Source organism: Urocitellus parryii, chromosome 8 (assembly GCF_045843805.1).
Source record: "Urocitellus parryii isolate mUroPar1 chromosome 8, mUroPar1.hap1, whole genome shotgun sequence".
NCBI lineage: Eukaryota > Metazoa > Chordata > Mammalia > Rodentia > Sciuridae > Urocitellus > Urocitellus parryii.
In genome coordinates, this window is record NC_135538.1 from 84,925,569 (window position 1) to 84,946,497 (window position 20,929).

The window sequence follows — 20,929 nt, forward strand, 5'->3', positions numbered from 1 at the left end:
GGTTGCAAAAACCAAAAATGGCTAACATTTTGTTTTTTTACAAGAAGAATCAGTCATAACAATTTACAAGGATTCTATCATGCATCAGGCTACTCAATCTTCATTTACTACATTATTCAAAAATAAATTTACCCTCACAGATAATCTCGTGTAGTTATGGAACAGGAATTTTCCATCAGCTATCTTTTTTATGATTCGAATTCTCAGCAGTGGAATTCGTGTATCACTAACACTACAAGGAACTTGGTGAAAACACAAACAAAATGTGGAAAGCCAATGCTATTGTGTAGATTTACACGTGGGTCAGTTGGTTCCTAACTTGCACGTGTTTTGATGCTTGCAGGTGACATGGTTTTGGTCCGCACCCACAGGCCTCTGTGTTCATGGGACACTCACGTTGTTCGACCGTAGAGATACGCGGCCTCCACAGCGCGCGCAGAACTTGGTGCGGCAATAGGAGCAAAGGTGACCACACCCATCAGCAAACTTTGTCTTATGGCAAATTCCACAAGTTGGCGCATCATCTTTGTGCTCGCCCTGGTAACGCCGCGCTTCTTCCCCTATTTTTTTTACTTGTTCCTTGTAGCTTTCAAACTGTTGATGCAATCTCCTAGGCAAAAGAGACAATGGGGGTAAACTAAGTAAACGATGAAGAGAGAAGACAATTTTTCCAAAGCAAAATGAACATATAAATGTATTAGTACTAGTTCTAGTTTAATTTACTGTTATAACTTGTGTAGCTTCGATAAAAGCACTGTTTGTCCCAGCAGTGGAATTCATGTATTGAGTGCATGCCTCTGCTTCTTTAAGACAGGTACCTTCCAAAATAGTTTAACTGGGCATTCAACATTTTACAACTAAAGCTGAAGCCAAAACTAAACAAAATATGTTCTCTGATATTTTCTATTCTATTAAGTTTAATACTGAATATTTTTTTTACAGTCAATTGATTCCATAATCCACTATTTGAACATGATGCATACTTTGAAAAACACTATTTTAAACTACATTGCTAGGTAATCTGTCTTCCACAAAATGTCTTCCTTTACCTTCATTCCTGGAGAATACTTCCTTTTTATTTGGCATCTGACTTGTAAATGATTTAGTGCAGTATAAATAAATGTTGGCTTATACATGATATTTGAACTCTCCAGTTTTTCCATATCACATAAAAAGTTTTAAAACACAACTTGCAAATATAAAAAAAGTTTGAAACCACACCTTGCATATATTTAGTTCTTTTACATATCCCTATTTTTCTCCATCTCAATTAAGTTATATGTACGAGGGCTGCTACTAGTGATAATTTTTGATGGCAAGAAAACGAGTTATTGAGGCAACCCATTTTCCATAAGAATGGTTTCAATGAATATGATTCACATACCCCACCATCAGTTGAAGTCTCCCAATCTTAAATTACTATAAATAGAACTTTTTGCTGTTCTGAATAGAACACTATGCTATCTAGTAAATTCCCCAGTGAAAAGATGTCTTGGGTTTGTAAATGAGAACTGAAGAGTTGTCCTAAGCCTAGCCAGTAGCCATTGGCTATTTTGCCAGGAGAAACTCCTGGGAAATAGCTGATTAGATTCATCTGTGTCTCTGAGCCTGTTTGCTGCATTTGAGTATTCCCTAGAACACAGGGTAGACAGATGCTATTGTTAATTCAAGCAGTTAGCTTGATGCTCTAAAACCAAAGAAACCTCTAGATGCAGTATCAGGTAAGTTAGGTCCAAACACCGTAATGTTTAAGGTATTGGGATTTCATTATGCTTTCCTGCTAACATCAAACAGAACTTTAATGATTAATTTCTGCCTTACCAGTTGACCCTTTTCTACTAAATTCTTAAAATTAAAGCAAACATGCATGCACCGGCACATAAGTCAATATCTGAAAACATTTTCAGTTTAAAAGTTAGCTAATTTCATTTAACAGAATAAAACATATGATATTTTCTTTAATGAATGCAAGAATATCTGGCCAGTTTATTGAAGAATTATTTGATTCTTTAAACATTTATACTTTAAGTACTATTAATCTAGGATAAATTTGGTAGAAAACAACAATGGACATCTACTATTTCAAAAATTACCATATGCAATAATACCAGAACTCTGACAAATATTTATTGTGAGACCCTCCCATTCCTGCAATCAAATCTATTTCAGTAAATACCAATGAGAAAGCAAGGCTAAGAAGAGTTTCCTTATGAACCTATTCTATAATACAGAACATGATTTAGTATGGGAATTGGCAAACTTTTCAGTAAAAGGTCACACTGTAAATATTTTAGGCTTTGTGGGCCAGTTTCTTTTGCAACTACTCATCTTCACTGTTGCAGGAGGAAAGCAACCATACATAATACAAAAATGAATGAATGTAGGTATGTTCCAATGAAAACTTGATTTACAAAAATAGTAGGCCAGATTTGGCCCATGGGTTAGTTTACAAATCCCTAATTTAGTATATGCTTTATGCTAAGATGTAATAGAAAACCAAAGCATCCTTGTATTTTTAAATTCAAGCATAAATGTAAAGAAGTTTTATAGATCTTATAGGGTCTAATCAAAAGAGCATCTACCTCAGGAAATCTATTTTTTTCCCTGTTTGTGAGGCTTTGGGGATCAAACCCACGACCTTGTGCACTCTAAGCATGCACTCACCCACTGAATTATACCTTAGCCATGTGTACAAATCTTTTCATAAAATATATATGCAGGGCACTGACTACTGAGATAAAATCTTACTCTCCTGCAATCTCACAGCATTTAATTTAGTTACTCAAAGAATAATAAAAATTTTTATATACTTATTTATAAATTATTATTATTTCTATATATGATACCTCTCTTCTACCAAGAAGAAATTCCCAGTTTAGCAAATAGTTATGTAACCTCCTCAGTACCTACATACTGAACAGAAAAACTGTGTATTTATATATTTTTTCTTAGTATTTTTCATAAAAAACAATTTACAAATAAATTCATGTGGAAGACAAAATAACTTTTAAAAAACCCTATTCCCAAAACATTAAAAATTATGGGTAAAAGTTTTTTAAATTAACTTTCAATGCATGTTTGAGCTGGAGAGAAGTTATGTTAAAATCCTCAAAACACAAGGTAAAATGAGAGCAGTAATGGAAGCAGTAATATCAGAAACATAACTTTGAAGTAGATATCTGCCCTAGGTACATGTACTGAGGCTCCATGACCAAGAACTTTAGTTTTAACTCTTGCACTTAGAATAAAATTAAAATTTTAGTCAAGTATCTAGCAAAAATAATTGAAATAAAGTATATGGGATTCAAACCATAGCAGGAAAATGTACTGAATGAGGAAAAAAATCAATCCAAAAGAAGATAAAAATTAAAATAAAGAAACAGAAAGCAAAATAATTACAAATTATGGAATGAGACAGTAGAAATGAGCTAACACGGCAGGAATCACATGTACAATGAACTAACGCATCATTAAAAGACAAAAGTGATCATATATATATATATATATATATATATATATATATATATTTAAAACCTGTTGTTTTCCAATATATCTCTTAAGCATTTCTTTTTTTTCCTATTTCATTTTTTATTTCTTCTTATTAGATATCTATGTCAGTAGAGTACATTTTGACATACTATACATACAGGGAGTATAACTTACTCTAATTAGGATCCCATTCTTGTGTTGAACTTTGTAAGAAGTGACACTGGTCATGTATTCATATATGAACATACGAAAAAAAGTTATGTCCAATTCATTCTGCTGTCTTTCCTTTCCCATCCTCTCTCACTTGACTTCATTCCCCTTTGTCTAATCCACTGAACTTCTATACCCCCCACCACTTATTGTGTGTTAGCACCTGCATATCAGAGAGAACATTTGGATTTTGGTTGTTTAAGATTGACTTATTTCATTTGGCATGATAGTCTCCAGTTCCATTCATTTATCAGCAAATGTCATAATTTCATTCTTTTTAATGGCTGAGTAACATTCAATTGTATGTGTATACACACACACACACACACACACACACACACACACATACATGTACCACATTTTCTTTATCCATTCATCTATTGAAAGGTGCCTGTGTTGGTTCCATATCTTAGCTATTGTACAGATAGACCATTAATCTCCAGGATATTTAAAGAACTCAATAAATATTTATTCAACTTGCAGATTAAAGTGTTTTTGGAATTGTGAAAGTGTTAATTACCAGGCAATTTCAACTTTTGATCATAGCTAATTGATAATTTAAGCTGACTACGGAAAAGCAAAAGCTATGCTGATAAACTCATGCCATGAAACTCTATAGATTCTTTAGTTCTACTCAATACTAAATAATACTTCTGTTCATCTTCCAACTCCTCCTTAGCATTTATTGCCAAACTCTCTTCTAAAATTGACTTTAAGTTCTTTTTGAAACACCCAAAATATCATTTTGATGATTTGTGACCCCAGGGTCAGTTGCATAAACACTCTTGCATCTCAGAGTGCAGGGTCTTGGGGACCAGGGCAGGAGGCAGCAGTCCTTCTCTAGTAGGCCATGGCAGGGGGGATGGTAAGATGAGGCTTCTCCACTGAGGCATGAGGGTGAGGTCTCTAGCAAGAAAGTGAGGTCACTTTCTCCATGGTAGATCTTATATAGTTAATAAGGTAGAAAGCCACCAGGAGCAATGCTCTTTTCCCTAAGAGACCTAGGATGGCTCTTTGCCAAGTGCTCCACCTTAAAGCTCATGAGACCATTCACATAGGCATCATTTCACTCTACCAGGACTCCGGTCCTTCTGGGTGCTGGCCTTTGGTGGCCTGTTCCCATCTGTACTCTCTTCACACAGTGCAGAAATTCCATCTGGGTTTCACCAACAGATCATATTTTTACTTACTGGGTTACCCATCGCAGCAGGAAGCAGAAAAAGAGGGAAAAAAAGCCTGATATTTCTTAGCCTGGAACTTTCTCACATTTTTGAATCACTTTCTTTACTATGAAGATAGGTTCCCTTATTTTGTACTGAAATTAAAGATCCAACTCAGGTCCCTGTCAACTTCTCCAAAGTCTTTTCTAGTGTGCTTTTTCATTTTTACCAACAGGACTGAACAAAGAAGGAAGAGAGAGGAGGAGGAAAGACTGGAAAGACTGAGAGACATTCTTTATGCTCATCTCCTCAAAATTACCTACTTCATCACCTGCAATGCTCTACTAAATTGCTCTCTTAAAAAGCAAGCTTATTGCCCTTTTCTCAATTTGTATTCCCCTTATAATGCTTGAACTATCATGGCTATTTCACACTGTCAAGATGCTGTCCTCATAACAAAATATACCACTGGAACCAAGGCACCAGTAGTAAAACCATAAACATTTATATTTTTATATCTAATATTTCAATGCCTTAATCCATATCAAATCTGTGACAGTGTTCTAGTATGAATAATGAATGAAATATATGTATGTGACATATATATTTATTTATTATATGGTATTACCATAAATGTGGTACTGAAAATGTAAAATCTTCTTGTGAAATTTATTTATACATTTCAATTTTGGAATTAATATAGTCTTATTAATTAGTGAGGTTGGTAATATATTATCTACATTGAGAAAGAACAATAGCATAAAATATGGAAAATTATCAGAAAAAATGATATTGAAATAATATTTTCTCCCTGGATATAATTTTTCCCATTGTTTCACTACATAACAAGTACTGCATTATTTTAATAATTGTGTGCTCAACTCAAGCAATTCCAAGATTCCAGTTTTAAACAAGTCAGTTGGGTGATTTGTGGTGCTTACTTTGAAGGAAATAAAGAGTATGTCTAAACATACACCAGCATTGCTCCTGGTGGCTCACTGTAAACATCTGAGAAGCTAAATATCCTGTGAGTGCAAAATAACTTTAACAGGCAATTATCAATGACATTCTTACAAATTATTAAGTACTTTGAATCCTAAATATAAAGGCACATAGTAAGATGTTGAATGACTATATTTGTAGTTAGCATAGCATCTCACTTGTTTCTCTTTTGTGTTTTTCAAGAAGAGAATTCTACCTTTCCTTCTGAATGTCCCTTACAAATCTAGGCACATAGAGCTGGATTTTCCCAGGGAGAAACAAACGAATGGTAGCATTTTGAAGTTTCAAAGGTCCAAGTGGCAGATCCTGATGGAAACTGAGATCCTCAAGCTGAAGAGAGGGGAAAAGACCAGGGTAGTTTGCATGTAGTATCTAAAATAAAGGATTGCATCCAGATGTGTACACAATGGCAACTAGACATGAGTACTGGAAGCAGTAAGAATGGACTAGAATGGATTATGCTTCCCTTTTCAACCTTTACACAGGACACATAGATGGACACATATCTTCAGTTCATCATACTGACAAATGGGCACCTTCAAGGGCCCATGAAGTTAGCAATATGAAGATTATAAAAAAAACAGGAGAAATCCTGATAATGTTGGATGGATTAAGAGGTTCCAAAAAAACATAGCAAGTGTCCAAGTGAGTACCCTGGTAATGACTGAAATTTAGTTTCTGTAGTTTAGTTTCCTGATAATGTTGGATGGATTAAGAGGTTCCAAAAAAACATAGCAAGTGTCCAAGTGAGTACCCTGATAATGACTGAAATTTAGTTTTTGTAGGTTTTGTTTTAAAAGTTTTAATATCATGGTGTATTGCTGAACTTTAATTCATACTACACCCAACTCTAAAGCACAGTTTTTGACTTCGAGGAATGTACATTCTATTTAGGAATTAAGTTACATATAAATATAAGTTAGCAGTTTATAGAAACATATTCCAAGTGACAAGGAAATGGAGTAAGTCATACAGTGTGCAGTTAAAAGATTGTTTCTTGTACCCACAGAACAACTCTCTTTTTTAAAATGAAGCTGCCTCTTTGATTTCATCCTGTAATAGAGAGTATCAGCAAAATTTTCCCAAATTTCAGTAGTGACTTTTTAAAAAAAATGATGGTTGGAAATAATGTTTTCTTGTATCAGAGTTAAACTGAAAAAAATTTAAAACTTAGTCTTTTGGGAAAAAAGATTCAATAGCTGAATTTCATGCTATAAAAATTTTGGAAGAGAAATGAGAATAGATCTTGACTTGATTTCCAGGAACAAACCTCTCTATCGGGAAGCAGTAGAGTCATAAAGCCACATTCAAATGGCTAGAGCTAGTATCCCACCACCTCAGCAGAAGCTCCCTGATATCTAATCACTAGGGGAGATTTGCCATTTCAGGAAAATGTTGCCAGAGTGCTTCTGCAGCTCTCAATTTCAGCTCAATCTCATGAAAGTACATCTGATTGAACCCTAAATCACATCAGGGATTCTAGCTGCAAGAGAGTCCATGAGTGTTAGGTTTCTGGCTTCTTCAAAAGACCCCCTAGAAGAATTCTGAGCAGATGTGAGAGCCATTCTTCCCGTCAGCTACAGCCTTCTTATGCATGTCAAATTGATCAGTTCTTCCCACTGTACCACCAATGAGTTTATGGTTTGAATGTGAGATGTCCCCCAAAAACTCACATGTGAGATAATGCAAGAAGGTTCAGAGGAGAAATGATTGGGTTGTGAGAGTTTGTGGTTGTGAATTAAACCCTTGATAGGGATTAATTGAGTGGCAACTGAAGTGGTAGGGTGTGGCTGGGGGAGGTGGGAATCGGGGTGTGGCTTTGGGGTATATATTTATCTCTGGCAAATGGAGATCTCTCTCCTCTTCCTGCTTACCTCTGTTACACTCTTCCACCATGTTGTTTCCTGTCTCATCTGGAGCCCACATGAATGGAGTCAGCTATCTATGTACTGAGACTGCTGAAACCATGAGCCCTCATATAAATTCTTCCTCCTCTACAGTTGTGTTGGTCAGGTCATTTAGTCACTGAAGCAAAAAGCTGACTAAAACAATGAGAAATATCTGAGTCTAAGATTTCCCATTCATTACCCCTCCACCTTCCTTTCTCCATTAATTATCTTTATATACCATGCACACATGACTATGAGAAGCTTTTTGGCTCTACCAGGAATTCTTTTTTTTTATTTTTTATTTTTATTTTTTTTATAAACTCAGCCCCTTAAGAAAGTTGCACATATGCTCATCTACTTGTCCCTGTTCGGTCCATTTCATTTTGTAAGAAAACTGCAAGGACAGCAACTCAATGTAAACTCCTGCTCAGATAAATATAAAATCTATCAAACACATGAAGAAACTCTTTTTGTAGTGACTGTTGAGTGGTACAGATAGACCATAGTACAGATATACCATCTCATTATTCTTAGCTTGGATTATTTATCATTTTCCAACTAGACTTGCCAATGGACTCCTTCATTCTAGTTTATCTTTACACTTCCTGAATGTTGATCTTAACAAACTGAATCCACTATGGCAATCCATTGCTAACTCATCATCTCTAAGGTAGTCCATTTCCCCATTCTAGGGTCTAAGAGTTGTATTTACTGATCAATCAGCAGGTCTCATATGTTTTCTGTCTCTTACACCAAAATCATACTAAATCTTCTCATTAGTAATCAAACACAATAGAATCTTCCAAACACTTCATCAAACCTATACTGAGCTCTAACTGTAGAAAGAAAAGATACTTCTTGAGTCTCTGGGAATACAAAGAAAATTGTATGAGAAGATCCTGAATTCAGTTTTTTTTTATTATTTTAAACTTTCTGATAAACATCAGGAAATAAAGTTTTTTTTTTTGAACATGGGAATTATCTTTCTCACATTAGATAATTTTTTCTTTTCAAAGCTAATAGACTTTGATTATGAAAGTAGACTTGATTCACTTTATTTAACAAAATGTAATCTAGCCTATATTCACAACATTAAGGGAGTTTTAACATAGTTGTCTTTTGTTTAGAGGAAAAAATGTCTTGTTTAAAAACATGTTAATTGTGTTTTTGCAAGGTGTTCATAATGTACATATATTTTTATTTTAAATATAAGCTCTTTACAGGTGGTAGGCTCATAGCATCCTTCAAAGGGAACACATTTCAATTGCAAATGTATGTGATTTAGGTTAAATAACTTAGCAGTGTGTTTTCAGCCTTGAACATCCTATGGCAGCTTAAACCCTTACCAAATATTAAGCTTTCACATATCAGTAATTGGCTAATATAAATTTACTTAGGATAATTTTTACTTAACACCAACTGTAGGAATATTATATACTCTTCTTTGTATGAGTATGTTTGGCTGTCTTTTATAAAAAGCTTGAATTATTCCACCCTTTGTCTTTGCTGTCTGCTACAACCCTGTGAATCATTTCTGAAATTTAAGAAATATAGCTGTGTAAGTTTAAACCAAGGCCCCTTTCTTCTTTGTTAGGGCTTGGGGTTCATCACTTTGGCATTATTTAAACATTGTTCTCACAGTGAGACAAGATAAAGGAGGGATTCCAAAGCTAGTGGTAAATGGGAATATTTAGAAAAATACAGACACAGGAAGAACTCTGAAGATCAGTGAGCACAATTCCCTCATTTTATTAGTGAGAAAATTTAGGAACCTGATTTAAGTGATTCACACAAGCTTGGAAAAATAGTTTGTGATAATTAGGTTCAACTTTCCACTATACCATCCTATCTTCAGAATATTCATTTTCATTATAGCCAAAGGGATGGAAAGTTATTGCTTTGTGAGGGATTTCCTTGGTATTATAATGCATATTCTTTTTATTGTTTGAGCCCAGGGGCGCTTAACCACTGAGCTCCATCCTCAGACCTTTGTTATTTATTTATTTATTTATTTTATTGAGGCAGGGTCTCCCTAAGTTGCTTAGGGCCTCCCTAAATTGCTGAGGTTGGCTTTGAACTTGTGATCCTCTTGCCTCTGCCTCCTGAGCTGCTGGGATTACAGGCATGTACCACTGTGCCAGGTTTACAATGCACATCCTTAGATAAACCTACGGAGCTTGTGATCCAATAGGTTAGGGATAAATTCCAAGAATCTGATATTTTAGCAGTCGATCCAGGTGATTTGGGAGAAGATTATACAGGGACTCCATGTTGTAGTGCTATAGAGTAGTAGAGAGTCCATACAAATAAGAATAAACACAAAAATAAAGGCATTTTTCATATATCTTTCATCTTACTACATAAAAATAATCATCACATTTTCAGCACAAATGGAAACTTTGGACACTGCCTTTATGAAAAAAATGTTAAAAATTTTAAAATATTATTATGTATATTTTAAATTGACAGCCATCAGTTTTACAATTACAATTTTATGAATCAAATCAGATATATGCATATTGCTAAGTAAGTTTCAAAAATTGGCAGTGTCTTGTACATATCTTACACACAAATGGTTTCAAAGTCTTATTATAAACCTTTTAGTAATTTAGAAGTTTATCACAGATGTTATTGAATAAGTTTATCTTTATTTACTTATTTGTTTATTCTGGTGCCTGGGATCCAACCCAGAACCTTGTTCACATTAGGCAAGTGCTTTACTACTAAGTTACACTCACAGTCGAAGTAATTTTTAAAAATTACTATGGTTCAAAAAATTATTTTTCTGTTTGTACCTAAAAATTTAATCTTTAGTTTAAACTAAGTATACTTTTTATTTATTACAAATGTCCAGCAGATGGCACTAGTGGTTTTTATTTTTACATTTAATTCTTTCATAGTTATTTAAATTATTTTTCTTTAAAACATCTAATGTGTTAAAGAAAATTAGTACAATCAGCAGGAGGTGTAATTTATTAGAAAAAAATGTGTTTTTAGAGGTGACTGGAAAAGAACATACAGAGACATAAAATTTTGCTATAAAATGTTGCAATTTCTGCTCTTTTTTCGCAGACTCTTACTCCACTTAAAGTCCATGTCTCTCTCTCTATATATATATCTATATATCTTATAAACACACATTAAGAGTTTTATTGCATATGTTTCTATTGTTTTTTTTCCTGTCCTCCATTTAGCACTGTTAAAAATGTAGTTCATCCAATCAGCATCCCACAGTGTTCTGAAAGCAGTGAGAGATGACACTTAGGAAAAAATAAGAGCATAAATGATGATTAGCTATTAGTGTTTTATAGCCTGTTACTTCAGTCAAGCATTTATTTTTAATTCCACTTTCAATTTACCATAGGAGGCCACTCCTGAGTAAGCATTAAAGAAGACATCTCAGGACACAGAGACTCACCAGCGTACACTGAAATTTTTGCTCCATTCCATCTCCAAGAAACACTTCCACTATTCCCCTGAATGTGCTGAGCATCCTCCTAAGCAAAAGCTTAGCTTGTAAGGTCTAAGAAATGCTGTATCTGAATAAGGGAACAATATTACTGTTTCTAATGTTGGAGATACATCCTTGTTCTAACACTAAAACCTGGCACGAGGAGGCCATTTAAATATTTAAACAAACAGTCTTTCTCATTCGCACTGCAATTCAAGAAAAGAAATCAAGTAAAACAATGAGAAACTATGAAGCAGAATATTAATTAGGAACAAAAATTTAAAAAGAAATGAAGTTAATTTTTAAGAAATTAATTTTAATAGAATGTTGGAGTTATCAACATGATAGATATGTCATTAATCAATATTAAATGGATCTAATTCCATCCCATTCCATATGAATTTTTGGAGCATGTCTGATTTAATCATACTAATATGCCTAATACACAGAGGGTAAATAGGCAAATTGCATGTACTGGCAATGGTGTCCACACATATGATCATATAATCAAGCCAAAGTGGTTTCTGGGTATTTGTTTTGTTTTTTGAAACAGAATCTCACTAACTTGCTGAGGGGGTCTCACTACATTCTCCCCAGGCCTTGAACTTGAGATCCCCTGCCTCAGCCTCCCCTCCTAAATCACTGAGATTATAGGTATGTGCCACCACACCATGCAAGTTAAAGTGTTAAGTAACCAATTCATGCCTGCACTTTCTCTGAGGCACAACATGCTGTAAATCTTGCCCTTGCTATACTTTTGACTGTTTTTACCAGGGATGTTATTTTATATTACTATGGGGAAGGAAAAAATAATAAAGGAACTCCACAACTGGACACTTTTTGGAAGGAATTATGCCTGTTTAGGCATAGGTCTGAGGCTGGCCTACTCAGGATTAAATTTAACCTTCTTAGCCTCAATGCCATGGAGAAATTATTTAAACTCTGTTTCTTGGTTTTCTCATTAATGTACTTTTCATAATAATAGCAAGTCAACAGGCTTATTGGGAGGGTTAATTGAGATAATCAATGTAAAGTGCTTAGCACAGTGTCTAGTACATGGTAAAAGCTCAATAAATATTAGCTATTATTATACACAGACATAGATAATACATGAGGGAAGAAAGTACTTTGCTTTTAAGTTTCTGAGTACACTTAGCTGATAATTTTGGGAAACAGTGATGACTGGCAGGATTTCTTGGCATATGGGTATAATTATGAATGACTTAGATAAAAGATCAATAGACAACTGGTAAGGGGCAAAAAAGGTCATCCTATAAGAACAAAGTTAGGCTGAAAGACAAACCCACCAGTAGAACTTATTTTGTGGAAAGTCAGGAGATACAATCAGAGGGGGAAGATATACAACTTCTTTTTCTTTTTTAATTTTCTCAGCATTTTTACAACCATTGCAAACTCATAACAAACAGGAAAAAAAAGAAGGAGAGCCTAAAAACTAGTTTTTAACATTAGGCTATTTTGAACTGAGAAATGTAAAGTGCCTAAATCACAGTTATTCCCAATGCTCTGAAACAGTGGGTGAATGAATGATATATAGGGAACTTCTAACATGTCCAAGACTTCTTCTCCCTCTCCCTTGATTTTTCTTCAGTGATTCATAAATTTACACATACTGAAAGTATTCTTCATATTAGTGAATTAAGCAAGTTTTGTCAGTTTTTCTTCTTTTCCATGATAAACTATTATGTGAGATATAATGGCTAAGAGAAAACATTCAATATTATTTAGATAAAGAATTATTACCTTCTATTTTTACTATTTGATCAGAAAAATTCCTTTAAAATACCAATGATCCCATAAGCTCTTTAAGTTACTTTGTTTCTCAAAAGTCACAGAGCCATAATGGGGGAAAGGAAAAGTGCAGTGTCTCCTAATTTAAGGACGTCTACTGACTGTCTCACTGGACAAATTCCGTGGGTCAAGTTCATGCTTCCCATTCCAGTTACCAGGTTCTCTATCTGGCCACCTGGAACATTGTTGACTTGTCTGGTCAGAGGTTCTACATCACCCACTTATCTCTAGTGAGGGAATAATGCAGACATGTCAACCCTACTCTGGATACAGAAAGTAAGTGTATTACCCTCATTTTGCCCCAGCAAATGAGTGCATGAATGTACTTCTTTGCTTCTAGATTTAATCCATCTGTGTGCCAATACTTGAGAAGATAGTAGAGCCCAGGGTTTATGGGGCCAAATTTTCTGGTTCAAAAGTTCCTGAATATGGGCTGGGGTTCTAACTCAGTGGTGGAGCGCTTGACTCGCACATGTGAGGCCCTGGGTTCGATCCTCAGCACTACATAAAAATAAATAAATAAAATAAAGTTATTGTATCCACTTAAAACTAAAACTAAAAACAAAACAAAAACAATAACGATACAACAACTTCCCAAACTCTTCTGCTCGTTAGCCTTCCAACTTACTAAGTAATTTATGGCATAAAGACCTTACTTGTTCATCTGTAAAGTGGAGCTTATAATGCCTTCCTTTACTTGGGGCTGTTGTGAGGATTAAAACAACTAATATACACAAAAAATGTAGGAACGTACTAGACAATTATCAAGCACTCTGTAAAATATTACCTATTTTATAATTTTTTGGAGGGAATAACAAAATCAGATAGAACATCTATTTTTGTTCTGTGATAGTAACATTTTTAATGGATTAAGATATATAAATAGGATCTGGAACAATGAAATAAAGTATCTAGATTAAGTTCAGATTTTTAAAAGCAGCACCATCAAATATCCTACTTTTGAAGTCTAAATTGAATATCTGAGGAGTAAGAAATCTGTCCTAAAAAGGCTTCCTCTTTCATTTTTAAATGGAGAAAAATACAAGCTTCCTGGATTTTACTCGTACCATCTACTGAATTAGTCAGCTATCATTAGGTACAGCATTTTCTAAGACATTGTGGAGTGCATTTCAAGACTAGTGACAAGATGTAATTTCCTTCCCATTGTATTTGCTAATAGTGACATCTGTTTTCATCCTTTAATTAAAATACATTGTTAATATGCATATAAGACTTAACTATCATCTAAATAATATAAGGAGCATTATAAATAACTTAAGTTCTTTTATACCTATGAAAAGAAGATCATAAAGTAAATAACTAAAATGTTACTGTGAATGTGAAAACTGAAATTCTGGAGACTATCAGAATAGTTTTAATTTATACAAATGTATATGTAATCTGATCTGTCCCAGGTGACACAGAACCCCTACCACTCTTTAATCAACTCCAGACAATCTCTTCTACTCCCACCAGCCATGCCTGAGAATAATCAGTCTATTTTTAAATATTACCATCTTATGTTATATTTAGATACTAAAAATATGTCATAATCAGCTTTCGCTAATCACCGTGCACAACAAATCTAGGAATAGTCCATTTTACCTCTCACAACATTGATTATCTATAAAATCTTTGAATAATATCAGGATACTTTCAATTGGAACTGCATTTAATTTGATAGACTATGTCAGAATCCTGAAGAGAAAACTTTTCAGGTTTTATCACTGTAATGATCCAATTAAACTAAGAATTATTTGATTCTAATTCAACAACCTAATCAATTTTGCAGCAAATAGTCAAAAAGAAAACACTTTGCTATACTTTATTTATGAACAATGCCCTATTTCATATATGTTTTGTTATTTTGCTTGAGTATTTGATTAACCCCCCCTCTGATAAATCATGTTAACCTTAAAACTTGGGTCCTAGCTTCTCTTCCCAACCCAATAACTCCTGCATTAAGTCCAATAGAATAGGCAATAAGTAAATATTCAGTATTTAATTGAATCAGAAATAATTTTGTGGAGTGGGCCAGAAGAGACACCTTTTCAATGCTAAGGAGAGATCTACTCCTACAAATCACTTAAATTTTATTGGCCTTTACCCCTCTTAACTTTAAATGTATCAGCATATTAAAAATATTGTAGCTATACAGAGTGAAATTCAGATCTTAATATCATCTGAGAACTTTGAGTGCCAAGCAATGTTATTGCTACTATTGATTTTCTTTCTTTTTAAAGTGTAAGTGGGGTAGTTAGGGAAGGCTTCACTGAAATGTTGAAATTTGAGCAAAGACCTGAAGGGGTGGAGGGAGCTAGTCACTCAGAGCCTGACTATGCAGAGGAAAGAGTAAGAGTGAAGGACCTGAGGTGGGAGCCTACCTGGCAAGATTGAGACAAAGCTAGTAGGACAAGGTAGCTAGAGAGGACCAGGCAAGGGCAAGGGAAGGAGAGGGAGGCAGAGTGTGCAAGTCTTATATGTCCTCAGAGAATTTGGCTTTGACACTGGGTGAATGGGAAGCTGCTGGAGGAGTTTGAGTGGAGGGATCAGATGCCTTGATTTGGATTTTCACAGGATTCTAGGGGCTCCTGTGTTTGCAATAGGAGAGGGCACAGACAGCAGCACAGACGGTAGTCAGGAGGCCTCCGATAATCCAGGTTAGAGCTGGTGGAAGTGTAATCAGATCTCTGATGGTGGAGGTGGGGTAAAAGTGTTCAGTTACTTCTTTATTCCCTTATCATACTTTAAATTATCCCAGAGTCTGTGCAGGTAGACATCCTTTTCTGTTCATGACTGTGGCATGTTTTTAAACTCATTTTCAGGGTGCATTTTCCACTTCCTGCTCTGCCTCTTCTCACCATCAAAGACAATTATCACCAAATCACACCAACTGAAGAACTCAGCTTTCTCAGGCAGAGTGACACCAAAGAAAATTGTCTCATGATCAGAAGAGGATGCAGGAGTATGATGATATATTATATCAAAGCTTAAAATACCCAAATCTCTTTGATACTCCATTGGCATAATGGATGAGCACCCACCTGGCATCTTGCCCAACATCTAAAACCTGACTCTGACTGTAGCATGAAGGTAGCTCTGGATTTATACACTGAAATCACTTTAAAATCTCCAGCAATCTCATTTATTTTAGGTGTTCTTTTAATATTGTGTGGGCAATCTCAGTAGTGATCCCATGTATAGGAATCTTTTATTAATAGTGTTCTTTCATAATTCTTCTTGTTTCAATGCTAAGCCTTTGTGGTCATAATCTTTGAGTCCATGACCCATTGAATATGGAGATGAGATATGGCTATTAAAATGCAGGTTCTTTGAGGAAATAAAAGCATCTCTAATTATTACATTTAAAAAATTATTTTTCTATATGTCTTGTCATAATTTATGTCTCCCTTTAAGTATTTACATAATTGAAACTGTGATATTTTGATAAAGTTAACTTCCTCAAAGATATTAAATGCTCTAGTAGGGTGTGTGTGTGTGTGTGTGTGTGTGTGTATGTGTATACATGTGTATGCACACATGCGCGCACTCGCATAAACTTGGCTAGATGATCCAGGATATTGCAAGGCCTCAAGGTCTTCATTTTAATATGAGTTCTCATTATGTATTGCTATAAATATAGATATGGAGGGGAGAAGTGGGAAATTGGTTCAGACACTGAGGAAATGCTTCTTGGAGGGCACTGTTTTGTTTGTTTACCTGTTTGTTTTGCTTTTGTTTCTCCCAAGTCTGGGAGAAAGCTTTCATTTAAAGTAGTAAACATGGCGGGCCTGCCTTAGCTACCTCTACTGCACAGGTGCTAGTGTATCTGAACCAATGCTTTTGGCCTAGCCTCAGAGCTCAGGTCTCTTACGGTGGCATCAGAGAAACAACAGGGCTTCTGCACAGGGAGTTCTGGGCATCACTGCTGCAGCCACTACCTAGAGACTGGCATCCTTACCAACTTAACAAGAAAAGTTTTCACAGTATGATGGTGATTTTTAAGGGAGATGATGACTGCAGTACTAGGGAATGGGACTGAGAAGATAGAGAAGTTAAGAAAGCTCCGTGTAACCACAGGCAGGGTGAGGTAACATTTCATATTAATTACTCACATCTAAAACCTGGTGTGTACAGTATGTCTCCTGCCTAAAAATAATTTAAACAGTCTGGCAAGGAGCACCACTGATTTGTCACTGTGGGCATCCTGCTGCTTTACCTTTCTATAGTATCTGTGTGAAAAGACATTTTAAAGGCTACTTTAAACACATCATCCAAGCATCACCAAGTGATCAGGCCATAGGCTTTCTTTAGAAATATCCTCAGCTTCAAGGATATATGGATTATTACAGTGTTCTCTCTCTCTCTCTCTCTCTCTTTTTTTAAACAAGTTGCTTTCAAACCCCAGAGGTTTCTGTTGCTTGCCTGAGCTTTGAATACCATAACAATAAATCAAGGGCAACAGCATGAAGTAAGATGAAGTTGTACAGCTGGGTGTCATGGCACACACCTGTAATCCCAGCGACTCAGGAGCTGAGGCAGGAGGATCATAAAGTTCAAAGCCAGCCTCAGCAACTTAGCAAGACAGTGTCTTAAAATAATAAAAGGGCTGGAGGTATGGCTCAGTGGTTAAGCACCACTTGGTTCAATTCCCAGTACCCAAAGAAACAAACAACAAAACCCCATGAGGTTGTGTATGCAAATTCTGTATAACTTTATTATCATCTAAGTTATCTTCTCCCTTCAATCCTGAGGTAATGGAGGCTCAGAAAAGTGTTTCACCCATCATCTATGCTCACCAGCCCCAGTGTAAAGACATTACAACCAGATAAAACCAGCATTTGAACAAAGTCTTGGCCAGCAACTTTCTGAGTGATCATGAACCAATTATTCAATCTGAATTTATCTGTAAATTGAGATTACAACTGTTACCTCTTAGTATTATATATTATAGAGAATATTTGTGCAAAATCTGAAAGAGACTTGCATCTCAGTGTATCTATAGTTCTCTCTCACCAGTTTAACCTTTCAGGGGAGCCTGGTTTGCTCCCTATTCCATTATCCTATAGAAAAGAGTAGGCAAGTATAATGGCAAAACCACTTAAGTAAGAATACCTGTGTTTATGTCATGGTTTTGCCCCTCACATTCTGGGAAGAGACATAGATCCTTGGAACCTCAGAGCTAGGCTTCTTTATAAGAGTGATAAAGTTTGACCACCTAGAGTCATCGCTCATTCCACAAATAGTTGAATTCAACAAATAGTGTCAGAGTCTCTACTACATGCCAGGTGCTGTGTGAGGCATTGTTGATATAAACAGGAACAGGAAACTTGGATCAATAAGATTGTAATGTTAAAACACATCTTACAAAAGAACCCATGATAGAGAAATATCAGGTAGCTCTAGGGCTGTGAAGACAAACAAACAAAAAAAAAAAGCAAAAGGGAAGAGAATCACAGGTAGGGGCAGGGCATGACCATATGGACAGGATGGTAAGGAAGCTCCAGTGGAATCCCCAAGGACATGGAGAAGTATGCCTTTGCCTGTCTGGGGAAGAGGATTTTTGGCAGAAGGTGGGGTGAATGCAAAAGGTGGGCAGAAAAGAGCATGGGTCAGGGAAGACAGGGCAGAATCAGGGAGGGAAGGGAGACAAATGATGTCAGTAAGGCCTTGAGAAACAGGGAGGGACTTTCAATCTTCCTTTAAGTGAGACGGGAGCTCACTACAGGATTTGAATGATGAACTGATTATGACAAGGCTGAGAACAAAATAATCCCTCTGTATGTCCTCTGGAGAACAGACAATTGGCAAAGTGGTCCTGGAGAGAATCAGGCTGAGGGTTCTGAAAGAATGCACCTGCTAAGGGTGGTAAAGTCAAACTGAGAACTTTTATGGCCATCACACCAATACGAAGTATTATTTTAACAAGTTCCTGGAACATACTTCATCTATAACCACTCATTACCTCTGGAACATTAAGCAAGTTATTCTACCTCCTCAAACCCTGAATGTTACAGTCTTAATGTCTACCCTTCCCAAAGTGTCTATGTTTAAGCCCTACCCGACACTGGAATGTTATTTCAGGGGAAGGCCTTTAGGTGGTAACTGGGTTTAGATAAGGTCACACACAGGCCCCTGCCCCATGGGTTGTATGTTCATATAACACATGGAAGACAGACCAGAATTTTCTGTTTCCACTGAAGGAGGGCACACTGAGGAGGTGGCCATCTGCAAACTGAGATGACAACTGTCATCAGGGAACTCAATTATGGGTTCCTTGATCTTGGCCTTTCTAGTCTCAAAACTGAGAAAGAGATTCCTGTGGTTTAAGCCTATGGTTGAGCTGGTGAACACTGAGTTTCCTCATCTGTAAAATGGGGATAATAATATTGTTTACTTCATAGTATTGTTGTGAGATTGAAATAAAATAAGCTAATTAAAAGCCTAGTGTCACATATTAGAGTGCTTAATAAGGAGCAGCAATAAGCAATATAATTAAATTTTGTTTTCAAGTCATAGGAATTAATATAAGGATAAATTTCCAAAAATAATAATTTTCGTAACCCTGAGAACTTGACAGTGAATAAATATTGCCAGAAATATGGGTCACATATAATTACACACAAACAGGTTACATGCTCACAAGGAACTCAGATAAGTGATTATAAAAATTTATCTTTGGTAACATCACAACATTAGAGAGTAAGAAAATTAATTCTAGTTTTATCAATCATTGTTTATTATTGTTCTCAGAGAAAGGTTTTATCTCTTTTTTTCCAATTAACATGGATATTTAAAAAGTTTCATCTGAAACAGCTAGCTTTCATGGTAGAATTCTGTAATAATCTGCAACAATTAAAAATGAGTAAAATTTTAAAAAGCTCATTCAGTGCTCTCAGGCAGACATGGAGTAATAATTTCTCTGCATTTTGAGATATTTAGACACATGAAGAAAAAATTCTCAGACAAGTGATAAGCATTATAGATGTGGGGCTTATGACTATCCTGTATTTATTCTTCCATTCTTAATTTAAGTAAAATAATAATTGTTTAACCTCATCAACAATGGGATACAAGGATCAAATTCCTTTACATTCAGAGTCCATGAGCAATGAAAAATGAAATTCACCATAACCAGAACATGACAGAATGTGATATCTCCTGTTCCAAACGATATTATGGGTTTTTTCTTAAGATTATTTCTGAATGGGTGGATTTTGCCTTTTGAGGGAGTCTGCCTGCTCCTAGCCCATTTTCTTGTTTGAAAATACTTAGCTAAGGAGTAACTATAATTACACAGTTTTCATTAATTTTCAGACCTCATATTTAAGATATCTGTGATAGACATAGATTATGTTAACTAGAACCAGAAATCAACTTATACCCTTGGAAAGTGCTACTGTTGACAGTTGTAGTTACCCAAACTGCAGAAATAGTACATGCATACTGAGCTTCTCTCATCCTATTGTAACATTTCCAAGATGTTAGCTTATACATAGATGCAGTATTTTGATTTTTTAACAAGTTAAATTTAATTTTCAACATTTTTGGTTTTATCAAACAAGAGCTATACCAAGTAAATAAACAATAACTATTGAATAGCAATTATGTAACACAATACATATCCAGTATGTTAATGGATATTACTTTGTAGGTATTTGGTTTCACAAACCTCTTTAGCATGCCTGGTTTGCTTCCCTGCTACTCTCAAGATAGAGTAGGCCAAAGAAGGTGCCACAATTGTTTGCCAGTTAAATATGGGGACTTGGGAATTCTGAAGTATTTTTATATCATGGACCTTTTGGCAGTCCATGGATTTCTTCTCTAATTAATGTTTCCAATATATATCATGAAATATATAGAACTAGAAAAATACATTCATGTTGGAAATGTTATTGAAATACCAAATAAAAACATTT

The 20,929-nt window shown here is 35.4% G+C and overlaps 1 protein-coding gene across 2 annotated transcripts in view; it reads right to left on the bottom strand.

Moving 5' to 3' along the window:
- The window catches only part of Rims1 (regulating synaptic membrane exocytosis 1), a 442,859-nt gene that overhangs the window by 256,561 nt on the left and 165,369 nt on the right, over positions 1 to 20,929 (bottom strand). Inside the window, exon 3 of one of the 2 annotated variants that reach the window (XM_026391365.2) lies at positions 397 to 610. In XM_026391365.2, the coding sequence (XP_026247150.2) occupies positions 397 to 610 (214 nt within the window). The remainder of the gene's footprint in view (positions 1 to 396; positions 611 to 20,929) is intronic. The other variant, XM_026391407.1, reaches the window with a different exon arrangement.